General features: G+C 59.1%; 2 protein-coding genes across 17 annotated transcripts in view; both read right to left on the minus strand.

Annotated features, from left to right (window-relative positions):
* Positions 1 to 21: 21 nt before the first annotated feature.
* On the minus strand, positions 22 to 12658 carry MTSS2 (MTSS I-BAR domain containing 2). 16 transcript variants are annotated; one of them, XM_077184938.1, is made up of 15 exons: positions 12285 to 12658; positions 8581 to 8642; positions 8403 to 8476; positions 6563 to 6647; positions 6301 to 6392; positions 6144 to 6218; positions 5879 to 5887; positions 5271 to 5428; positions 5083 to 5190; positions 4914 to 5011; positions 4180 to 4306; positions 3383 to 3460; positions 2988 to 3164; positions 2727 to 2895; positions 22 to 2488 (listed from the first exon to the last, which is right to left on the minus strand). In XM_077184938.1, exons 1-15 carry the CDS (start codon positions 12351 to 12353, stop codon positions 1716 to 1718), a joined length of 2154 nt encoding a protein of 717 aa, XP_077041053.1. In that variant the 5' UTR covers positions 12354 to 12658; the 3' UTR covers positions 22 to 1715. The 16 variants fall into 16 exon arrangements, with proteins under 16 accessions (XP_077041053.1, XP_077041045.1, XP_077041042.1 ...); XM_077184930.1 differs by having other exon boundaries at positions 4180 to 4387; positions 12285 to 12657; XM_077184927.1 differs by having other exon boundaries at positions 4180 to 4390; positions 12285 to 12657.
* A 1615-nt stretch (positions 12659 to 14273) lies between these two features.
* The window catches only part of VAC14 (VAC14 component of PIKFYVE complex), a 59547-nt gene continuing 55759 nt past the window's right edge, over positions 14274 to 18061 (minus strand). Inside the window, exons 18-19 of the mRNA XM_054640591.2 lie at positions 16643 to 16793; positions 14274 to 15150 (exon numbers count right to left, since the gene is read on the minus strand). Of these exons, the coding sequence (XP_054496566.2) occupies positions 14988 to 15150; positions 16643 to 16793 (314 nt within the window). The 3' untranslated portion in view covers positions 14274 to 14987. The remainder of the gene's footprint in view (positions 15151 to 16642; positions 16794 to 18061) is intronic.

Consider the following 18061-nt stretch of genomic DNA (forward strand, 5'->3'; position numbering starts at 1 on the left):
ATAGGAGCACAGGCAAGGCTATTAATTACAGTACAACCTTTATTAATACTGGAATCTTCACAGTGCATTCGTTACTTGTAGCAGTGACTATGGAAAATGGGGAAGGGGGGGAAAGAGGGGAATTACCACCAGGAAAAAAAAAATTAAAAGAAAAGACGGAATGAAAGAAAGAGAAAGAAACGTGGCAGAGGGACAGGGAGAGGGGAAGCGGCGGCAGAGGCGGGAACACGAGGGGGAAAAATAAATTAAAAAAAAAGAAAAGAATAAGGACCAAGTTAACAACAGCACCAGAAAAGTTACTTCAGTCGAAAGACAGGTCAGTTTTTTTTTCTTTTCCAAAGAATTTTTGTTTTCTGTACAAAATAAGAGACGCCCCCCTCCCTCAAACCCAAACATTTGTCACTTGGCCTCAGCGGTTCTGGGCAGGAGAAGGGGAAAGGGGGAGAACTAAATTGTTATTCCTAAGGGGGAGGGCTGGGGGCTGCGATGCGACAGACAGCAGGGGGCGGGGGCTATGTACAGCGGGGCCGGGGTTGTGCTTTCCTCCAGCCGCCGGCAGAAAGCTGCTTTGCCTGGGGGGTCTGAGACAAACCTCCTGTGCCTGGAGCCCCCTCTGAGCAGACCCTGCACAGGGTCTGGGGGTGCTGAGCGAGGGTGAGGGGGTTTGTGGGGGGTCCCAAGTGATCCTTGTGAGGGGGGGCAAGGTGGAGGTTCAGCATCCTCAGTCCCTGCCCCCTGGTGTCCCCCCAAGACAGAGGGGATTGCGGTGCCTCTACCCCCAGCCCCCCGACCCTCTCACATGTCCCCCACTTCTTCTTCCCCCCCCTGCACCCCCAGCCCGTTGCTTGTGCCCCCTGGAATGAGGCTGAGCTGTGCTGGCCCCAAGGAGGCAGCTGGGGGGAATGGGGCCAGGGCCCCCAGTCCTGGTGCTCCTGGTGCTCCACGGCTGGCACAGCCCTGCTGGCACCATCCTCTCCTGCTGCGGCTGGGGCCACCCGCCTGCGCCCGAGGGAAAGAAAACAGAGAGGAGAGGGAAAGCCAGAGGGGAACAGGAAAAGAGAAACAAAGGGAAAGAGGTGGAAAAAAGAAAGGAAAAAAAAAAAAAGAGGAAAATAGAAGGAGGAGAAAAAGAAATTAAAAGAAAAAGAGTTAAAAAGAAAGGAAAACAAAAAAGAGTTAAAAAGAAAGGGAAAAAAAAAAGAGTTAAAGGAAATGAAAAAGAGGACTAGAAAAGGAAAAGAAGAGGAGAAAAATAGGAAAATGAAGAAAATAGGAAAATAGAAGGGAGGAGAAAAAGAGTTAAAGAGAAATGAAAAGAAAAAGAGGTAAAAAGAAAGGAAAAAATAAGAGTTGAAAAGAAAGGAAAAGAAAAAGAGGACAAGAAGAGGAAAAGGAGAAAAATGGGAAAATGAAGAAAATAAGAAAACAGAAGGAAAAGTGACATAGAAGAACAAAAGAAAAAAGGCAAAAGAAAAAAGCAGAAAAACCAGGAAAAAGAAGAGGAGAAAAGGAGAAAAAGAGGAGAAAGAGGACCAAAGAGAGAGCAAGTGAAGGAGGGATGTAAGGAGAGGGCAGGGCAGGAGGAGACAGAGGGGCAGGAAGCAGGGGGCAGCAGAGAGGGACTGGGCAGCGGGTGCCGGCGGGTGGGGGTCCCTGGGGAGGGGCAGTGGCTGCCCCCGGGGTCCATCGGGCACGTCCCCCTGGCCGGGGCAGCATCACGATATCCGCGGGGCCGACCTGTCGTTGGTGACGGTCCTGCGCAGCCGCACCCCGCGCCGGATGGCCACCAGCATGTCTTCGGCCGGGGGGTCCATGGAGGCCGCGGGGGGCGGCGCGGGGGTCTCCTCGCCGGGGCCGGACCCCACGAGGGCAGTGGGGAAGGGGAACTGGCCTTCCCCCAGGGCGTGGGCGCCGGCCACCAGCTCCCCAATCTTCTCCACCAAACTGTGCCGGTTGGCAGCCAACTGTTGGTCCTCCTCTTCCTCAGCGGAGAGGTGCTGGCTGGCCCCGGGGTAGACAGAGATCTCCATGGCACCGCCACCCCAGGCGGTGTTGGGAAGGCTCAGCCTCTTGGGCGAAGCTTTGGCAAAATCCAGGGGGTTCGGAGAGGCGTCGTCGGCATAGAAGACGCACTCTTCGCTGCCCACCCGCGTAGGGCCGGCGTAGCCAGGGGAGTCCGGCACTGTGGGGGTCTTCACGGGGACGATGGGGGGTCGGATAGGGATGGGGCCGGCGTTGGAGAGCGTACGGCGGACTGAGGGCTTGGTGGAGGGCGTGCGGCGGATGGTGGCCACCCCCGGGGTGGTGCCGGCTGGGAGGTTGGTGCCACTGGGCAGCCCGGCGGTGGAGGCGGGACGCTTGGTCTGGATCATCCGCCGGTAGTTCTGGGCGATGTTGCTGTTGCGTGGGATGGTGGAGGACTTGTCGAAATCGCTCTGCGGGTCACACTCCACGTCACCGTTCACCGAGTAGCAGTCGTAGTCGGAGCCTGGGGAGGGAGCAGCACCATCAGTGTGGCTGGGGGGACAGTGGTATCCAAGCTCAACCATGTCATTAAATCCAGCCCCAGCCACTTCCATCACAGCACAACAACAACCAAATTCATAGCCCAGTGCTATGACACCCAGCACACACATTTGTGCCCCAGCACCACCAAAACCTCTGTTGTGCCCTTCCCCACTCTAAGTGCCATTTCAGGTGGTCCCAGGTACCCCTGGTGCCAGTACCTTGGGAAGGGATGGTGTCCTCAGAGCAGGAGGGGGTGGTGGTCTGCGTGCTGTAGCCACTGGAGTACTGCAGCGAGTCCCGGCTGCTCTTCTGGTGCTCCAAGCTCAGCCCACGGGTCAAGACCATGGCCAGGTCGCTGGCGGCAGGGGACACCTCCTCCCCATGCTGCTGGGGCAAAGGGCACTGTCAGCACCCTGGTTCCTCCTCTGGGAGTCCCCAGGAGCCCCCCACCTCTGTGCCCTCCCTGCCACAGCTGGTACCTTGGCAGCAATTGTAGCCGGCGACATCCGGGGCCTGGGAGCATCCTCGGCACCGATGCCCGGGTACCCCCCGGCAGGAGAGCCCATCTCGGCCTCCCGCAGGTGCTCCACGCGGTCCTTGCGCCGCTGCAGGGTAGGGACCACCGGCTGGTCATAGGGGCTGGCCTTGGACCAGTCCTGCAACGGGCAAGGCATGCGGTTCATGCTGGTGACACTGGGAGCAGGAGTGTGGCAGGAGAGGTCTCAAGCTGATGTCCCCCATGTCAAGCCACGGGTGCTGCTCAGGATGCTCTGCCCCATGCAGGAGGGGAGGGGAGGGTCCGGGGGCTGAACCCCATGAAGTGAGGGGGGAATCACGTGTGAAACGCAACCCTGGTGGGATGGCAAGGACTAACCGAGGTGGGGGAGCTGCACTCGCTAACTGACTGGCAGGTTTCGGATGCCTCTGAGGACGCCGAGCTGGAGGACTTCTGCTGTGCCGTGACGAGCCGAGAGCCGGAAGGTGAGAGAAGAGGCAGTTAGCAAGCAAAGCCAGAGCCATGACCCCGGTTAGAGCAGCACCCACAGCTCCCTGGCTGAGCAAGGCCCCCAGACCTCCTCCCCTCTGGCAGTAGCTGCAGGATGGCGAGCAAGATGCGACCTTGGCAGTGGGGTCAAGAACTGGGATGATGCACTGCCCCAACCCTGCCCCCTCTCACCCCAAGCCATGCAGAGCCAAGAGGTATTTTGGGTTACTGGGTTGGTGATGGCAGGTTAGCATGGACAGGTAGGAATGGCAACTCCCTGGGGATCCTGGAGCATCCTTGGCACTGGGGATGGTGCAGCATGAAGGGGAAGCTTTGCTCCATGCTGTCTGGTGGGTGGCACAAATTGGGTATTATGGGGCTGTGGTGATTGGGAAACACCCTGTTCTCCTGGCACGGGGAGAGGGATCTCTGTGCCTCAGCCCTGGGGGAATTCCCTGATAGGGTTTCTCTGCCATGTGGCCCAGGATGCCCACAACTACGGCAGGCACCCTCAATATTCCCAATATTTATTCCCCTTGATGCCAACACAGATGGAAATAGTTCTGAGGGTGGGTCTCATCACCTCTCCACCGGACCCTTGTGCTGCGCCCAGCACCACCCACCCATTCTATGGAAGAGGAAACTGAGGCATGGAGGTTTGGCAGCACGGACCACCCTCCCTGTACCTGGCTGGTGATGTCCGAGGGCATGGGGGAAGGTGGTTTGGAATAAGCGGCGTCCTGGGAGATGAAGCCGGAGTCGTGGGAGGAGACGCTGGAGAGGCGGGTGGCGGCGGCGGGGGGCTGCGCCAGGCTGCGGTAGCGATAGGTGGAACTGGGTGAGCAGGTCTGAGCCCCGCCGGGCCACGCCATGCCACCCTTGGCACTGCTAACGCTGCTGGGGGGGCGCCAGGGGGACGGGGACACGCCGGTGGGAAGGACAAAGGAAGGAAAAGAGAATTTAAGACAGAGGTTCGGAGGTGGCAGGATGGCCAGCGCCCTGCCACACATCCCAACCTGGGGAAACTGAGGCATGTAATCCTCCTGGGGGTGTCCCTTTGCCTCCTGGGGTGGCCCTGCGGCAGGGAACAGGCTGGGGGACATGACAGAGGTGGTATGCTTGTCCCCAAACACCCATGCACGGCACACATGTCCCCAGACCCTGGTGGACAGGGCATGTGTCCGGCCCCCATCCTGCCCCATAGGTCCACCAGCCCTACCCAGTGCACCAAGACCAATTCCTCCATATTAGTGGGAGCCACCTGCCCATATGGACATGAGAAGGTGGACATGCACCTTGTGAGCATCCTCAAAAGCCGTAAGCATCATTAACCCACTGAGGTTAATGAAGACCCACTGAGGTTAACGAAGAGGGTTGGATTTCCTGGCTGTGGTTGGGTGTGGAGCCCACCTCACCATACCTGCACATGCTGGACTTGCGGGAGCTGGAGCTGCTGGGTGAGGATGGGGGCGTCTGGTAGGACCAGCTGTAGTCAGAGCCCTTCAGGTCCTTGATCACCTGCAGGAAAGATGGGGTTTTAAGTCCCCCCTAAAGATGCCTCCCTGCTCCCCTGACTTGCCCCTACTGACCTGCTCACTGGCGGGGGGCAACTTGTGGGGCTCAGCGGTGAGCACCACCAGGTCCTCGATGATGCCCTGCAGGTGGGTGATCTCTCCCAGCATAGTGAGCTCCCCGTTCTGAGGACAGACAAGAGAGAGCATCAGCATCCACTGGGCAGAAGGAACAACCCTTGACCCTCCCGGCCCCCAGCACTCACCACCACAGGCTGCAGGAAGGTGATGAAGGTGCAGAAGCGGCCCCGCTCCTCGATGAGGGCTTTGCGGACCGCCTGCTTCTCCGTCTCCTCCAGCAGCAGGTACATGTCATTGACGTCCTGCAGCGCGTTGTCCAGCTGGGGCTGCAGGTCCCCCTTCCCTGAGAGATGGGGCACTGTCAGCCCTGGGCTCCCCTGCCACCCTCCCCAGGCTGCTGGCGGTGCCACTGCCAAGCCGAGGCCATTCCCCCCGCTTGAGGACAGCACCCCATCTTCACATTCCAGCACATACCATAGGTCTCCCACTCTGCCCATCTCCCTGGAAGGTCCAGGAGCACCCTCACCCCACAACAGACCTGGGCAGGGGGCTTCTCTGCCACTCCATCCCCATCCCTGGCACTTGGGACCAGAGGACCCCTTGGGCTGCTACATGGTGAGTCTGGCATTGCCTCAGGATATGGGGTGCAGGCTAAGCTAAGCTAAAAGCAAGGTGAGGGTGGGAACTGGGAGTGGATGGACGGACGGACAGACAGACAGAGGCTGGGGAGACTGGGGGGAGTAGATGAGGAAGCAGAGAGGGGGCCGGTGGTGGGGGGCAGCGGTTCACTTACCAAGTAGCTCTACAGGAAGGATGTGGAGGGGAGGGAAGAGAGAAGGAGACAGAGAAAACGTGTGAAAAGAGGCCGAAGGCTGGGGCGCATGCCCCGCCTCCCCACCACCCCCAGGCCGTGCTGGCACCTCCCTTTCTACAGGGAGGCAGCAGGACCCCCCTAGTGCCCACCCCCCGGTTGGCAGTGCCACAGCCGGGATACCGGCCCTGGCTGGGGGTGCTGCGGAGGGGCTGGTGGGGGCAACCCCCAGGAGACCCCCTCTCACCTTTGCGAGCCTTTTTCTGGAGCTTGAGGGTGTCAGAGGACTTTTTCTTGATCTCATGGCGTGCTCGCTTGTACTCTGGGGGTGCAGAAGTGCTGTCAGAGGGGACCCCTGTCCAGCAGCCACCCTGCACCACGGATCCATCCTGTCCCCTTTGTACCTTTCGCATGGTCCTTGTCCAGCTGATTGGCAGTTTTCTTCCAGTCCTCAATCCTGTCCTGCAAAGGGTTTATCAGGCTCTCCATGAGGGCACTGGAGCAGGGAGAGAGAAGCAGAGTGTAGGAGAGTGCTGGAGCCACGGCGGAGCCATTCCCCACCCATGCCCAGCCAGCACCCAGCATCCCCTCCTTAGGGAGGGAATGAGCCTAGCCAGGCCGTGTCACCAACGCCGTGGGTTTGGAGCTGATCCTGGTGCTGCTTACTTGGTGAATTGCCGGAGCTTGGCCTCGATGCTGCGGTGCCGCATGCACATCCGGGTCAGCGCTGAGCCGATGTCCCTCGTGGCACCTGGGGGGAGCAAAGTGCTGCTGACGAGGGGCAGGGACACCCCCACACCAGTCCCAGCCCAGTTTGTATGGTGGGAACAGGGTGGGTCGTGACAGGGACCATCAGCACTGGGATGCACTTTAGGCAGGGGGTGGCTTGTTTTTTCCCACGATAAATCCACAAAATAAAGAAATAAATAATCATCCACTAACTAATACATGAAACACTAAATACATCTTCTGGAGGCTTTGAAATTAGAACCTGCTCCCATTTTTTCCCAGTTTGTCTTAAATTTGGCGCTAGGGGCCCAGGGAAGGGAGGTGATGAGGTACCCTGGGTTAGTTCCAGGCAGTCAGCTCTGTCCCACACCTTCAGGCATAATCACGAGCAGATAAAAAGGGAGTCTAAACTCCCGGGGGGGGATATTTGCCAGCAGCAGATAGCAGGAGCATCCTTTTTAGGTGAAACCGCTGAAGCCTAAGGATGGCCACATGGTGGCAGTGCTGCTGGCGATTCCCACAGAAAACGGAAATAAAAAATCCTTGGGTGCAAACTAAGGAGTGACATTCAGCCTTTCTCTCCCCTAAAAAAGCCTCCAAAGAAACCTCCCACCCCTTTGTAGGAGTTTTGGATGTCCCTCAGTCTCCCAGTGCTATGGAAATAGGGGAACCCATGGGCCTTTTCCTACACTGGGGTAGTCTCCTAATCCAGCTCCTAATGCTCTTATCCCAGCTCCTGCTGCTTCTAATCCGATTCCCATGCACTGCATGCAAGGCCAGCAGCCAGCCCCCACCTAGTGCCTCAGTTTCCCCACGCTGCTGCTCTGCTGCCCACCCTCCAAAAAGCCCTGCAGGTACAGCAGCACTACAGGGTGACACTGACTCCTGTGGTGCTGGTCCCCAGCTGTCCCCAGCACTGCTTCTGTGCCTCCTCCTTGCTTTGACTGCCTGGGCTGACAGGGAGCTGGAGGAGCCCTAATCCCCCTGGTGCAGTGGGCTAGTGGGTTTGGAGGCAAAGCTGATCCTGGCTCAAGCTGCTGCCTCCACCTCCTCCTCCTCCTCCTCCTCCTCCTCCTCCTCCTCGCGTGGCTCCAGATGGCCTGGATGCCGCCAGTCTGCAAACCAGCCCGGGACCATCTGCTTGGCAGAAGCCAGGCAGTGGGAAGTGGCTCCTCACTGCCAGCAGGCACCTGGAGAGGGTCCGGGGATCCTTCCCCCTCACTCCCCAACAGTATGGGGGACCCCACATACAGCCTTGGCTCTTCAGTCACCTCCCTGGTGAGTTAGGGTTTGTCCCCAGAACAGTGAAGCTCGGACTCCTGAATCTCCCTCTAGCTAATTCCCCTTCCCTGGAGACCCCAGAGCAGCCAGGACCCCCCTGGGAACTCCCCAGATGTGTGACAGGGACAAGGAAGGTGGATTCTGCATCCCGGGGGGCAGAGATGGGTGCAGGAGACCCTGATGTGGGGCTGAGCCACCCTGAATGTCCCAGCCCCACCAGAAAATGTGGCTAAGCACCAATGGGTGGTGAGAAGCAGCACCCACATGGGTGCTCACCTCCTTCCCCCTTCCCACTCCATCCTTCCAGTGCTGCTTCCCAGGGAATGCTCCACCTTGGTGTGGGAACAGGCTGGATATCTCTCTGTGGGTGGTGAAGCTGCTGCTTGAAGTCCACCCCAGAAATGTGGGCAGGGCACACCCCACAGGGGACACTCACCACCTGTCCCCCTACCCAGACAAGCCTGGGGACGCCCACCCCTAGGAGAGAGGCCCCTACCTCGGGTGTTGGTGGCCATGTCGGCCACTTTCTGGAAGGCATCCAGGAAGGCAACTGCGGCCAGCACCGTGGTCCTGAGGCAGAGAGAGCGAGGGGGAGCTCAGTGGCTGTGGGACACCTGGGATGTGCCAATGAGGACGGGGATCCCCCATGTCCCACCCCCCCTTTAGCCACTCACCTGAGCTGGGAGTGCAGCTTGGTGGCCTTCGAGTTGAAATCCTCCCATATGGGGTAGGAGCTCTGCAAGGAGGAAGGGTGATGGTGAGAGACAGGGACCCTCAACCCCTGCACTGCTTCCCCAGTCAGGGCAGGTCCCTCCTGCACTGGTGCAGAGAGGGCAGCTCAATAACTTCTCTGATGGCTAATAAAGGCTGAGCACAACTCTTTTCCCTCCTGATGTTTTTCCCTTTCCAGTCTGGCCACCCAAACCTCTAGACCATGGAGACCTCAGGATTTTGAGTGATTTCTTCCTCATTGAGGGCATGAAATGAAAAATCTTTAAGACTCTGGCCAGCAGTAGAGGAGACCCCCAGCAGCAGCTTCCCCCCAAAACACTGATGGCCAAACCCACCATCATGGAGAGCTCCAGTCCCACAGACAGGAGCCCCAGTCCTCACCTCCCCTGAGCCCAAGGACCAGCAGGGCAGGAGGGGAGGTCAGGGTCCCCAGAACCCTGAATTGGGCAGTTGTGTGGGGACAGGGACAGGGCACAGGTGCTTGGGGGGCCAGCCCAGTGCTGTGCCAATGAGGCCACTCTGGTGCCATCCTGGCAAGGCCATCTGTGCAAGACCATTCCCAGTGCCCTTGTGGCGAGGCTGTTCCAGGGCTGTCCTGGTGCAACCATTCGTTCCAGGGGAGTCATCCCAGGGCAGTCCCAGTGCCACCATCCCAGTGAGGACATCCCAGTGCCACTGTTTCAACAAGTCTCTCAGCGCTGTCCCAGTGAAGCCAGTCCCAGCAGACCATGCTGCTGCCATTCCAGTGAGGACTGTCCCAGTAATGCCAGCTGCAGCACCATCCCAGCGAGGCCATCCTGGTGCCATCACAACAAGGCTGATCCTGATCCACCATACAGCCAGGCCATCCCAGTGTCACCATCCCAGCAAGGCCAGTCCATGTTGTCCTGGTGAGATTAATCCTGGTGCTGTCTTGACAAGGCCATCCCAGTGTCACCCTTGCATGGCCAGTACCGGTGCCATCATTCCAGTGAAGCTACTCAGGTGCCGCAATCCTGGCAAGGCCATTCCAGGGCTGTTCCAGTGAAGCTGGTCCCAGTGCTATTATCCCAGCAAAGCCATTCCAGTAGGGCCACTCCTGGTTCATCATCCTGGTGAAGCCATGCTGGTGCTGCTCTCCTAGCAAGGTCAGTCCTGGTCCTGTTGTCCCAGTGACAGAATCTCGGTGCTATCCTGGTGTCACCATCCGATGGCAGTGACAGGCATCTGTAAACTCCCCTAGGGCAGCCACCAGGCTGGGACATGTACATTGCCACACATCCACATGGGCACTATGGCTTGGTGGCAGCTTGGGAACAAGGTTTGCACTGAGGCAGCATGAGACCAGCCCAGCATTTTTTGGGACCATGAAAGCCCCTATTTCCTCATGAGCCAGCAAAGAAAGGGTTTGAGGGTGCCACTTGACACATCACTCACTTGTGGCAGTAACCCCCTGGTTGTGGGTCCCCAGGGACTGTCATTGCCAGAGGGCTGGGCCACCATTCCTGGGCCACTGGCTCCGGGCCACCTTCCTTGGTCACCCTGGGCAGGGCAACTGAGGCTCCCCCATAGAAGGGAGCAGACTGAGATGCCCCCAAACCCCTGTGATGCCAGGAATGAGGAGGATGGGGAAGAGGACAATGGGCACAAGGACATGTCAAGGTCACTCAGGGACACTGAGCACACGAGGAGAGGCAACAGGAATGAAGCCAGCTTAGGGACTGTCACCAACAAACAAATTCTCCCCAGCACAGGCCAAGGGGTGCTGAAATGGCCACCCACCACCAAAATAAGGTCCCCTTGCCCTGTGACCAGCACAGGGGTCCCAGCCATAGGACCATAAGCACATCACTGCCCTTCAATGCCAGCAGTTCTTCAAGCACTCGTCCCCCAGTGCCTGTGCCAGGACACCCACATGGCTGGGAGATGGGGACAGCACACCCTCAGGTGCCACTGGCACTCGGCTGGGGCTGTGCAGGGCACAGGCTGAGGCCCAGCTGTAGTGTGGTGGGGTTTTCCTCCTTTTTCATGATTTTTCTTTAATCTTTCCTACCTTCAAATGGCATGAAATTGACTCCAGCCCAGTCTCCCCGAGTGAGGGGTTCCCAGCCCCACCACATCCGGATGGTGCTGGGCACATCCCTGGCACAGCTCTGGGCTGGCTTATCCCCTCTGAAGCCTCAGCAGGGGAATGGGGAAACTGAGGCAGGGGCTGCCCCACCTGCCACCTGGGAGTGTGGGACTCAGCCAGGCTGCCTGGAGAGGGTGGCTGGGGTGAAGGCGTTTGGGAGAGGGAGCTGAACACCCCAGCACCCGTTTTGCACCAGCCCTGGATCCCTCTGCCCTGGGGAGAGTTAGGATTTTCTCCCTGGAGCTTTTCTCCCAGCCCTGAGCAGAGTCCGGCTGCAGAGCCACCACTGCCCCTCGAAGGGGTTAATCTCCTTCCCAGCAAGGCTTTTATTTTTTTTTTTTTTTATCCCCCCCTCCCCTGCTTTGGCAATGACAGCATTGTCTGGACGGGTCTGCAGCATGAAGAGAGGAAGAGGAGGAGGAGGAGGAGGAGGAGGAAGAGAGCATTTGCCTCCCAAAAATGACTAGGGCTAAACCCCAGTGCTGGAGCTGGCTGTGGGAATTTTGGTCCCCCGAGATGAAGAAACATGGCTGGTCCCCTCCTCCCCACTCAGCCCCTGCTCAGAAATGCCCCCCAGCATTTTTAATGTATTTTTTGAAATGAAAACAAACAAACAAAAAGGTTTTTTTAAACATGGCCCCATCCTGCTCCCAGGGAGGGTGGAGGCAATATCCTCTTCCCGGGTTAGGAAATGGGATCAAGGAGCTAGGGGACCTTTTTGTTCCACTGGTGTCAACCCCACTGGGTCTGAGAGAAATCCAGGCTGGGCATGGAGCAGGGGGGACAGGGACAACATGATGACTGAAGTGGGTGGCAATGCCCGGTGTGGGGCCAGTGGTACCTGGCGAGGGGCAGTGATGCCTGGTCTGTGTCACCCGACAAGGGGCTCAGGCACCCGAGGATGGGTACAGGGCTGATATGGAGCCAGGATCCCCAGGATGGGCTCCAATGCCCAATACAGGGCCCCGATGAATATTATGGGGTTGATGCAGGGCTCTGGTACCCAGTGCCACGCTCTGACACCCAGTGTGAGACCTTGATGCCCGACATGGTGCTCTGATACCCAGTGAAGGATAACAGGGCAGATGTTCTGGCTGCAACACCCAGAACGGGGCTCCGATAGCCAGTGATGGATCTGGGGATCATGTGGGGCTGCAATCCCCAGGATGGAGCTCCAATCTCCAACGCTGGATATAGAGATGATGGGGGGCTGCGATCTCCAGGGCTCCGAAGCCCAACACAGAGCTCCGATGCCCAGTATGGGGCTGATGTGGGGCTCTGGGAACCCGTGCCGGGCTCTGACAGCAGATGTGGGACCCCGACACTCGCTGTGGGGCTGATGTTCGAGCTGCCATACCCGATGCGGGGTTCCAATCCCCATCTCGCGGCTGGGCAGCAGAGCCTCGCTACCCACCGCGGGACGGGCACCGGCGGCGGCAGCGCGGGGCTGCCTGGGGAAGCCGGGCGATGGGGGGATGGTGCGGGGGGAGCGCTGTCACGGCAGCAAAACCGGGGCGCGGGGGGGGGATCCCCTACCTTCATGTCGTTGATGATGGCTTGGAAGAGGCCGCCAAGGGCTCCGCACTCCTTCTCCGCCGTCTCCATCGCGGCGCTGCGGCAGCCCGGGGCGGGCGGCGCCGCCGGGGGAGGCCGCGGCGGCGGGCCAGGCTCAGCGGCGGCGGGGGGCGGGCGGCGCCCGGGCGGCGGCGGCGGCAGCGGCGGGGGGGGCACAGCGGCGGAGCGGCGGCGGAGCCGGGCGGGGCATCGCCCCCTGCCTGCCTCCCTCCCTCCCTCGCCCTCCGCGGGTGCTGCACGGACCCGCCGCCCCCTGGCAGCGGAGCGGGGCGCGGAGCGGAGCGGGGCGCGGGGAGCTCCGGCCCGGGGCGGTGGCGGGGGCGGGGCGGGGCGGGCGCTGCGCGGCACATGCGCCGCCCGCCGCGGGGCCGGGGGCTGCGGGGCGGGGGGAGGATCGGGGTCAGCTCCAGGGATGCTCCGGGAGCCGCTGCGGGATACCCGGAGGACGCGCAGGGATGACGGAGCCAGGGAGGGGCAGCCCCGGTGGTTCTCGGGGATGCTCTTGAGCGGGGGGGGGGAGCCGGGGAGCAACACCGCGTGCCCCGGGACTACAGCGGAGAGAGGCCCGAGGGATGCCTGGAGATGTGGCACTGGTGGAGGCAGCATCGGGGTTTGCTCCCATGGCGGTGTAGGAACACCCAGGGATTATTTTGGGGGGCTGGGTGAGGAGCAGGAGAGCCCCAGGGAGTATGTAAAGACACTGCACTTGGAGATGCCATGGGATGCCCAGAGGCATTCCCAGATCTCTGGAGGCACCGGGGGGGTGGGGGGATTTGCCTCTCCCCAAAAGGTGTTTGACCCCCATTGCCTTCCTGACCCTCCAAGATGTGCTGGAGGGTGAACTCCCTCTGCAGTAGTTACAGGACAGCTCTGAAATGTGTCCGTGCACTCCATTATCAGGGAGCCATGGGAAATGCATGGCCTGCCAGCAGACAAATGCTTCCCACAAGCATCCCGAGGCCCCAGCTCCAGCCTCCCGGGATCTGGGGGTGCCAGGCTGAACCCGACAAACCTTCCTACCCCTCATAGTGCAATGACGCTCAGCTGGGGCGAGGGTTTCAGCCTGAGTCACCTATTCCCCCTCCTGCCAGAAAAGTAGTCTTGATCCCATGCTGATGATGCCCACACTGCTCTGGATGGTGTTGGTCAAGAGCCACCCATAAGGAAACAATTAGGGCTCAGCACTCCAGCAGCCGGCTGGAATTTCTCTCCATAAACCCAGTCCCTCAGTGTGGAAAGAGGCTGCTCAGCAGCAATGAGCTCGGCAGGAGGGACACAGAGCCCACCCTGGTAATGACCCAGGGGTCCAGCAACAGGTACCCCCCAGCACCCTGAGACACCGGCTGGCTTGAGAAGCCACTGCTCACACATCCTTGAGGGCTGGCTGTTAAAATTAACCCGCCGTGACTGGGTCTGGAAAGCCCTTCCCCGGGAATGACAGGAATGTCTTTATCCTGGCCAAAGCAGCGCCGGTATGGGGCTGTTTGGGGAACCCACTGCCAGAGACAGTCCTCCCTGTAAACAGGCCAGAAGCCATAAAAACTCCACAAATTCCTCCAACCACCCTTTTCCTGGGATCAAGTGAGGGCCTGAAACATGCAGGGGATGCAATGGTGTCCCCCCACACTGCAGCAGCCTGGCACGTGCTGGGGTCCCCCGTTACCACAGGACAGGATGAAGGCAACACCGGCGGCTGCTCAGGGCCAGGAAAATGCCTGTCACTGTGCTGTGGTTTCGTGACCGTGGCCTGGAAGAATTTCAGTGGCGTTTTTTTCCTGCTGGGAAGAAGAGCAGGCGGAGAAGTTCTGCTTGCTGGCAAGCCAACGTGGCAGGGCTGGGCCAGCCCAGGGCACAGGGTCAAGCAAGACGCTCCATGCCATCCCCTGCCCTTCCTGTGTTTTTGGCTCCACTTGGGAACAAAACTAAGATGGGAAGCCCAGCAACAAGGAATGGGCTGTTCTGCATTGCTTGTTTATTTTATCATGGGGAACTTAATGAAGGAACAAGGAATAGAGTCTGGGGTTAGGTCCACTACTCCCCATGTCCCCTGGTACTAGCTGGGAGTTGAAGCTGTGCAGTTGTCCCTGCCAAGAGCTGAGGACTCAGAGAGGATGTGTGAATGCAGGGAGGGGGCCAAATGTCAGGCACAGGAGTGTCTCCCCGAGTGAGATGCCACCTCCAGCAGGGCCTCGGAACCAGAGGGTGGAAGTCAGGGTGGTGAGAGGTGGCTGGCGGCCCCGGTGCTTGTTTTCCAGGGCGCAAGGCCAGGGGTTGCTCCCGTTTTCCCTTCCCCTCCTCCGGTGCTGCTGGCAGCAGGCTGGGTGCTCAGCTGACAGTCACGGGGAAGGCATTAGCAAAGCAAAGGGGAGTTCCCTTGCCCCACTGCAAGGGAAGATGAGGTGCTTTACCCCGGCCTTCTCCTCAGGCAACCCTTCCCCATGTCCCCCCAGCACCCACAGGAAAAGCTGGGCACAGCCTGAGGGTCCCCCCTCAGTGGGGGGGAAAACCAGCCCTGTGTTGAGCTCTCGCCCATCTCCATTAAACCCACCAGATCCTCCGGTGGCCAGCAACCGGTGTGCCTGTTCCCTGGTCTGTGTCCCCTGGTCTGTGTCCCCTGGTCCCTGCCCCAGCAGCTGTGCACACCCGCGGTGGCCGCCGGGGTGCTCAGAGAACCACCCGCCGGTCCAGCTGCTCTGCCCGCCCGGCTCGCTGGTGTCTTGCTTCCAGGTGCTTGTTTTGGACCTTCTCAAAGTGCTGCAGCAGCTCTGTGTAGTCGATGTTGGAGGCTGCTGTTCTCTTGAAACTGGTGCTGGGCTTGGCGTTGTCCCTGCAGGGTGGGAAGAGAGAGGGTGCGAAGGGGATGGGGATGTTTGGTGCTGTGAGCATTCAGCACTGGCAGCACCAAAAGCTTGTCCTGAAGCAGCTGAGCTCAGCAAATCCTAGTCATGTTGGTGCCTCATAAAATACCCCCAAAGATATATTTTCTTCCTCTAAAGGTAAGAGATATAGAGCCCAAGAGGTCCTGGGACAAGGAGGGGACAAGGGACATCTGCATCTTGGTCCCACATGGGAGGTTTAATTCCTTTGACACATACTCCTCTCTATCCCAACCCACTGCAGTCAAAACCAGTGAGATAAGGATGCCTCAGTTTCCATGTCTGCTTCTTTAAGCAAGCAAAAAACATCCAGTGGCAGCAGGGACAGTCCTCAGGGATGAGCACCCATGGCTCCAAATGCAAGCTCCCTAGGGTTCCAGCCATGGATACTCATCCCTGTGCTGTCCTCATGCAAGGAAGGAGCAGACACCAGCCACAGGATGCCCATGGGAAGATGGCAGGCAGCTCTGGTGGCCCTGGTATGTCCCTGGGGAGGGGGCAGCTGGGACTGGCCGGTTATGAAAGCCGGCTTCGGTGTTTGAAGGAATGTAGGTCAGAGTTAATCAGATGCTCAGGCTGTCTGACAGCTCGAAAAACCCCCACTGCCAGGGTTAGTGGGGAGAAAAAAGGAGGGGGAAGCACATGCAGCCCCCTCTCCGCCCCCCCAATTAAATATCAGTGCTGGGTTGTGGGTAGGAGCTCAGTGCCGGAGGCCATGAGGGATAAAAGCCATCCCAGGGAAGCAGTTAAAAGCCAAGGAGCGACAACAGCAGCAGGGGGTTAATTCAGAAACCTGCCCATCTTGGGAGCTCTTTTTGTTCCCAGGGCTGCGCCAAGGCAGAGCCAGCTTTATCATCAAGCCCCCCCACTACTCATTAGCTAAGGGTTGGAAAGCAAATCCCACTGGCAGCACCCCTGGGCAGGGAGCATGAGGATCTCAGCTGGTCCCCAGGGAGATGCCACCCTTGCACATCTCACGCATCCCCTAAGGCCAGGAGTGGGAATGGAGCAGCCATCCGGAGGCATTAGCAGGGTGCCAGGCCCCTTTTGGGTGCTGTGAAGGCTGTCCAGGCTGCAGGGGGGATGCTTTGGGAGCCCCCCCCCCAGCTGCTGGAGTCTTTCTCCATAAACCTCCTTCCCAGCTCTGCTCGTTTCCATAGCGACCCCACAAGTGAAATTTTCCATCCCGGATGCCAAATGCCTGTGGATGAGGCACAGCCCTCCCAGGGTTACCAAATATAGACACAAAAAACCCCCCTGGCCAACACTCCCGGCCGTGGGGACAAGGAGCAGCCACGGCCGCAGTGGAGCTGGGGGGTGAAAGCCAGAGCATGGGGCTGAGCCCGGGATGGGGGCTGAGCCTGGAATGGCAGGGATGCTCAGCTGTGGGGAACAGCTGATCCAGCCCCGATGCTGATGCTGGTCCATCCCCCCAGCACTTACGTGGTCTGCATGAGCTCTGGGTTGGGCACGCACTGGAGGCGATGGGAGAGGAGCTGGAAGGCGCTGCTCTGGGGCAGCAGCATCAGCAGGCCATAGAGAGCCTTGATCAGGTAGGGGTTGTTCTTCACATCCAGCAGCTGCAGGCGGAGATCTGGAGAACAGAAGAGGATGGGAAGGCAGGGAAATGCATTTAATCTCCAGCTGCAATAGCAGGTTCCTCCCACCCCCTCTGATAGCCTAAGCCTCTGCCAGCCAACCCAAGGGGCACTTGATGGCACCCCTCTCCCCGTCATTAACCCATCCATCTTGGTGTCCCATGGTGCCCCAAAGTCCCTCTCCTTGACACAGCCCCCTGGGGGTAACTGGCTCCCCAGTCTGCCACTCCTGATACCACTCACCCCTGAGGCTGTCCATGCTGTCTGCCTGAGAACACACACGAAACATAGGATTGCTCTCAGCTTCTCCAGATTTAGCAGGAATACCCACCCTGGAGCATTACATCCAGAGGGCTGGGTGACACCCTCCTGGGGACTCTCTGGAGCAGAAGGAATCCCCTCTGCTTGGTTCTGAGGGTTACATGTGCTGGGCCTCAGTTCTGCTCAGCAGAGGCAAAACCCCCTTCTGACTCCATCCCTCGCTGTGCTCATGGCAGAAGAGTCCTCTGGAGCCCTAAATACAGCTGAAGGGACAGCCCAGGAGATGGGTCAAGGTCTGTGTCTCAGCATCTCACCTCCTGGTAGTCACCTGTACTGCTGGTGTCTCCCAGTGAAAGGAGCCATCACCAGGGATGCCACTTCATGGGGGACATGTCTATCCCCTACCCTGAGATGTGTAGACTAAGGTGAGTGGGCTGGGGAACCACCAATGAATAATTTTGGGGCATACAAAACCACCACAGACACGTGGGTGCCGCACACATTGGGACAGTCATCCTGGGATACGAGACAGGGTCTACAGGAGGGAGCATGAATGAAAGTCTCTACTGCCCAGCTGCTCTAGAGCCCTTCCCTTAAATATTCCCCAGTATCACCCTGGACCTATATAGGTGCTCCATGAAGTCCTTTCCAGGAATTTCCCAACAACCTCAGTGCCCTGCTATACCTTCAATGAGAAGCCCAGAGGCAGCAAACTGACATAATGAGAAATCCTCCCATAGCCACAGGTCACCCTGCCACATCCCCTGCCACCATCCTGGCTCCCAGTGTCACACCCCTGAGCTCCTGGTCAGCCACTGCTGCATTACCCAGTGGGAGACCCACATTGCTGGATGCTGGAGAAAACATCAGATTGTCTTAGACCTTAACTCTTCATTTCTAGAAAAACCCTTTTTTCTTGCTAAGGGCCCCAGCAGCACCCACAGAGGGTGGCACAGAGGGTTCCCCCATCTGACGCCCTCCTCGTGCACCCCTGGAGATGCTC

The sequence above is a fragment of the Agelaius phoeniceus genome, chromosome 12 (assembly GCF_051311805.1).
Source record: "Agelaius phoeniceus isolate bAgePho1 chromosome 12, bAgePho1.hap1, whole genome shotgun sequence".
Classification (NCBI taxonomy): Eukaryota; Metazoa; Chordata; class Aves; order Passeriformes; family Icteridae; genus Agelaius; species Agelaius phoeniceus.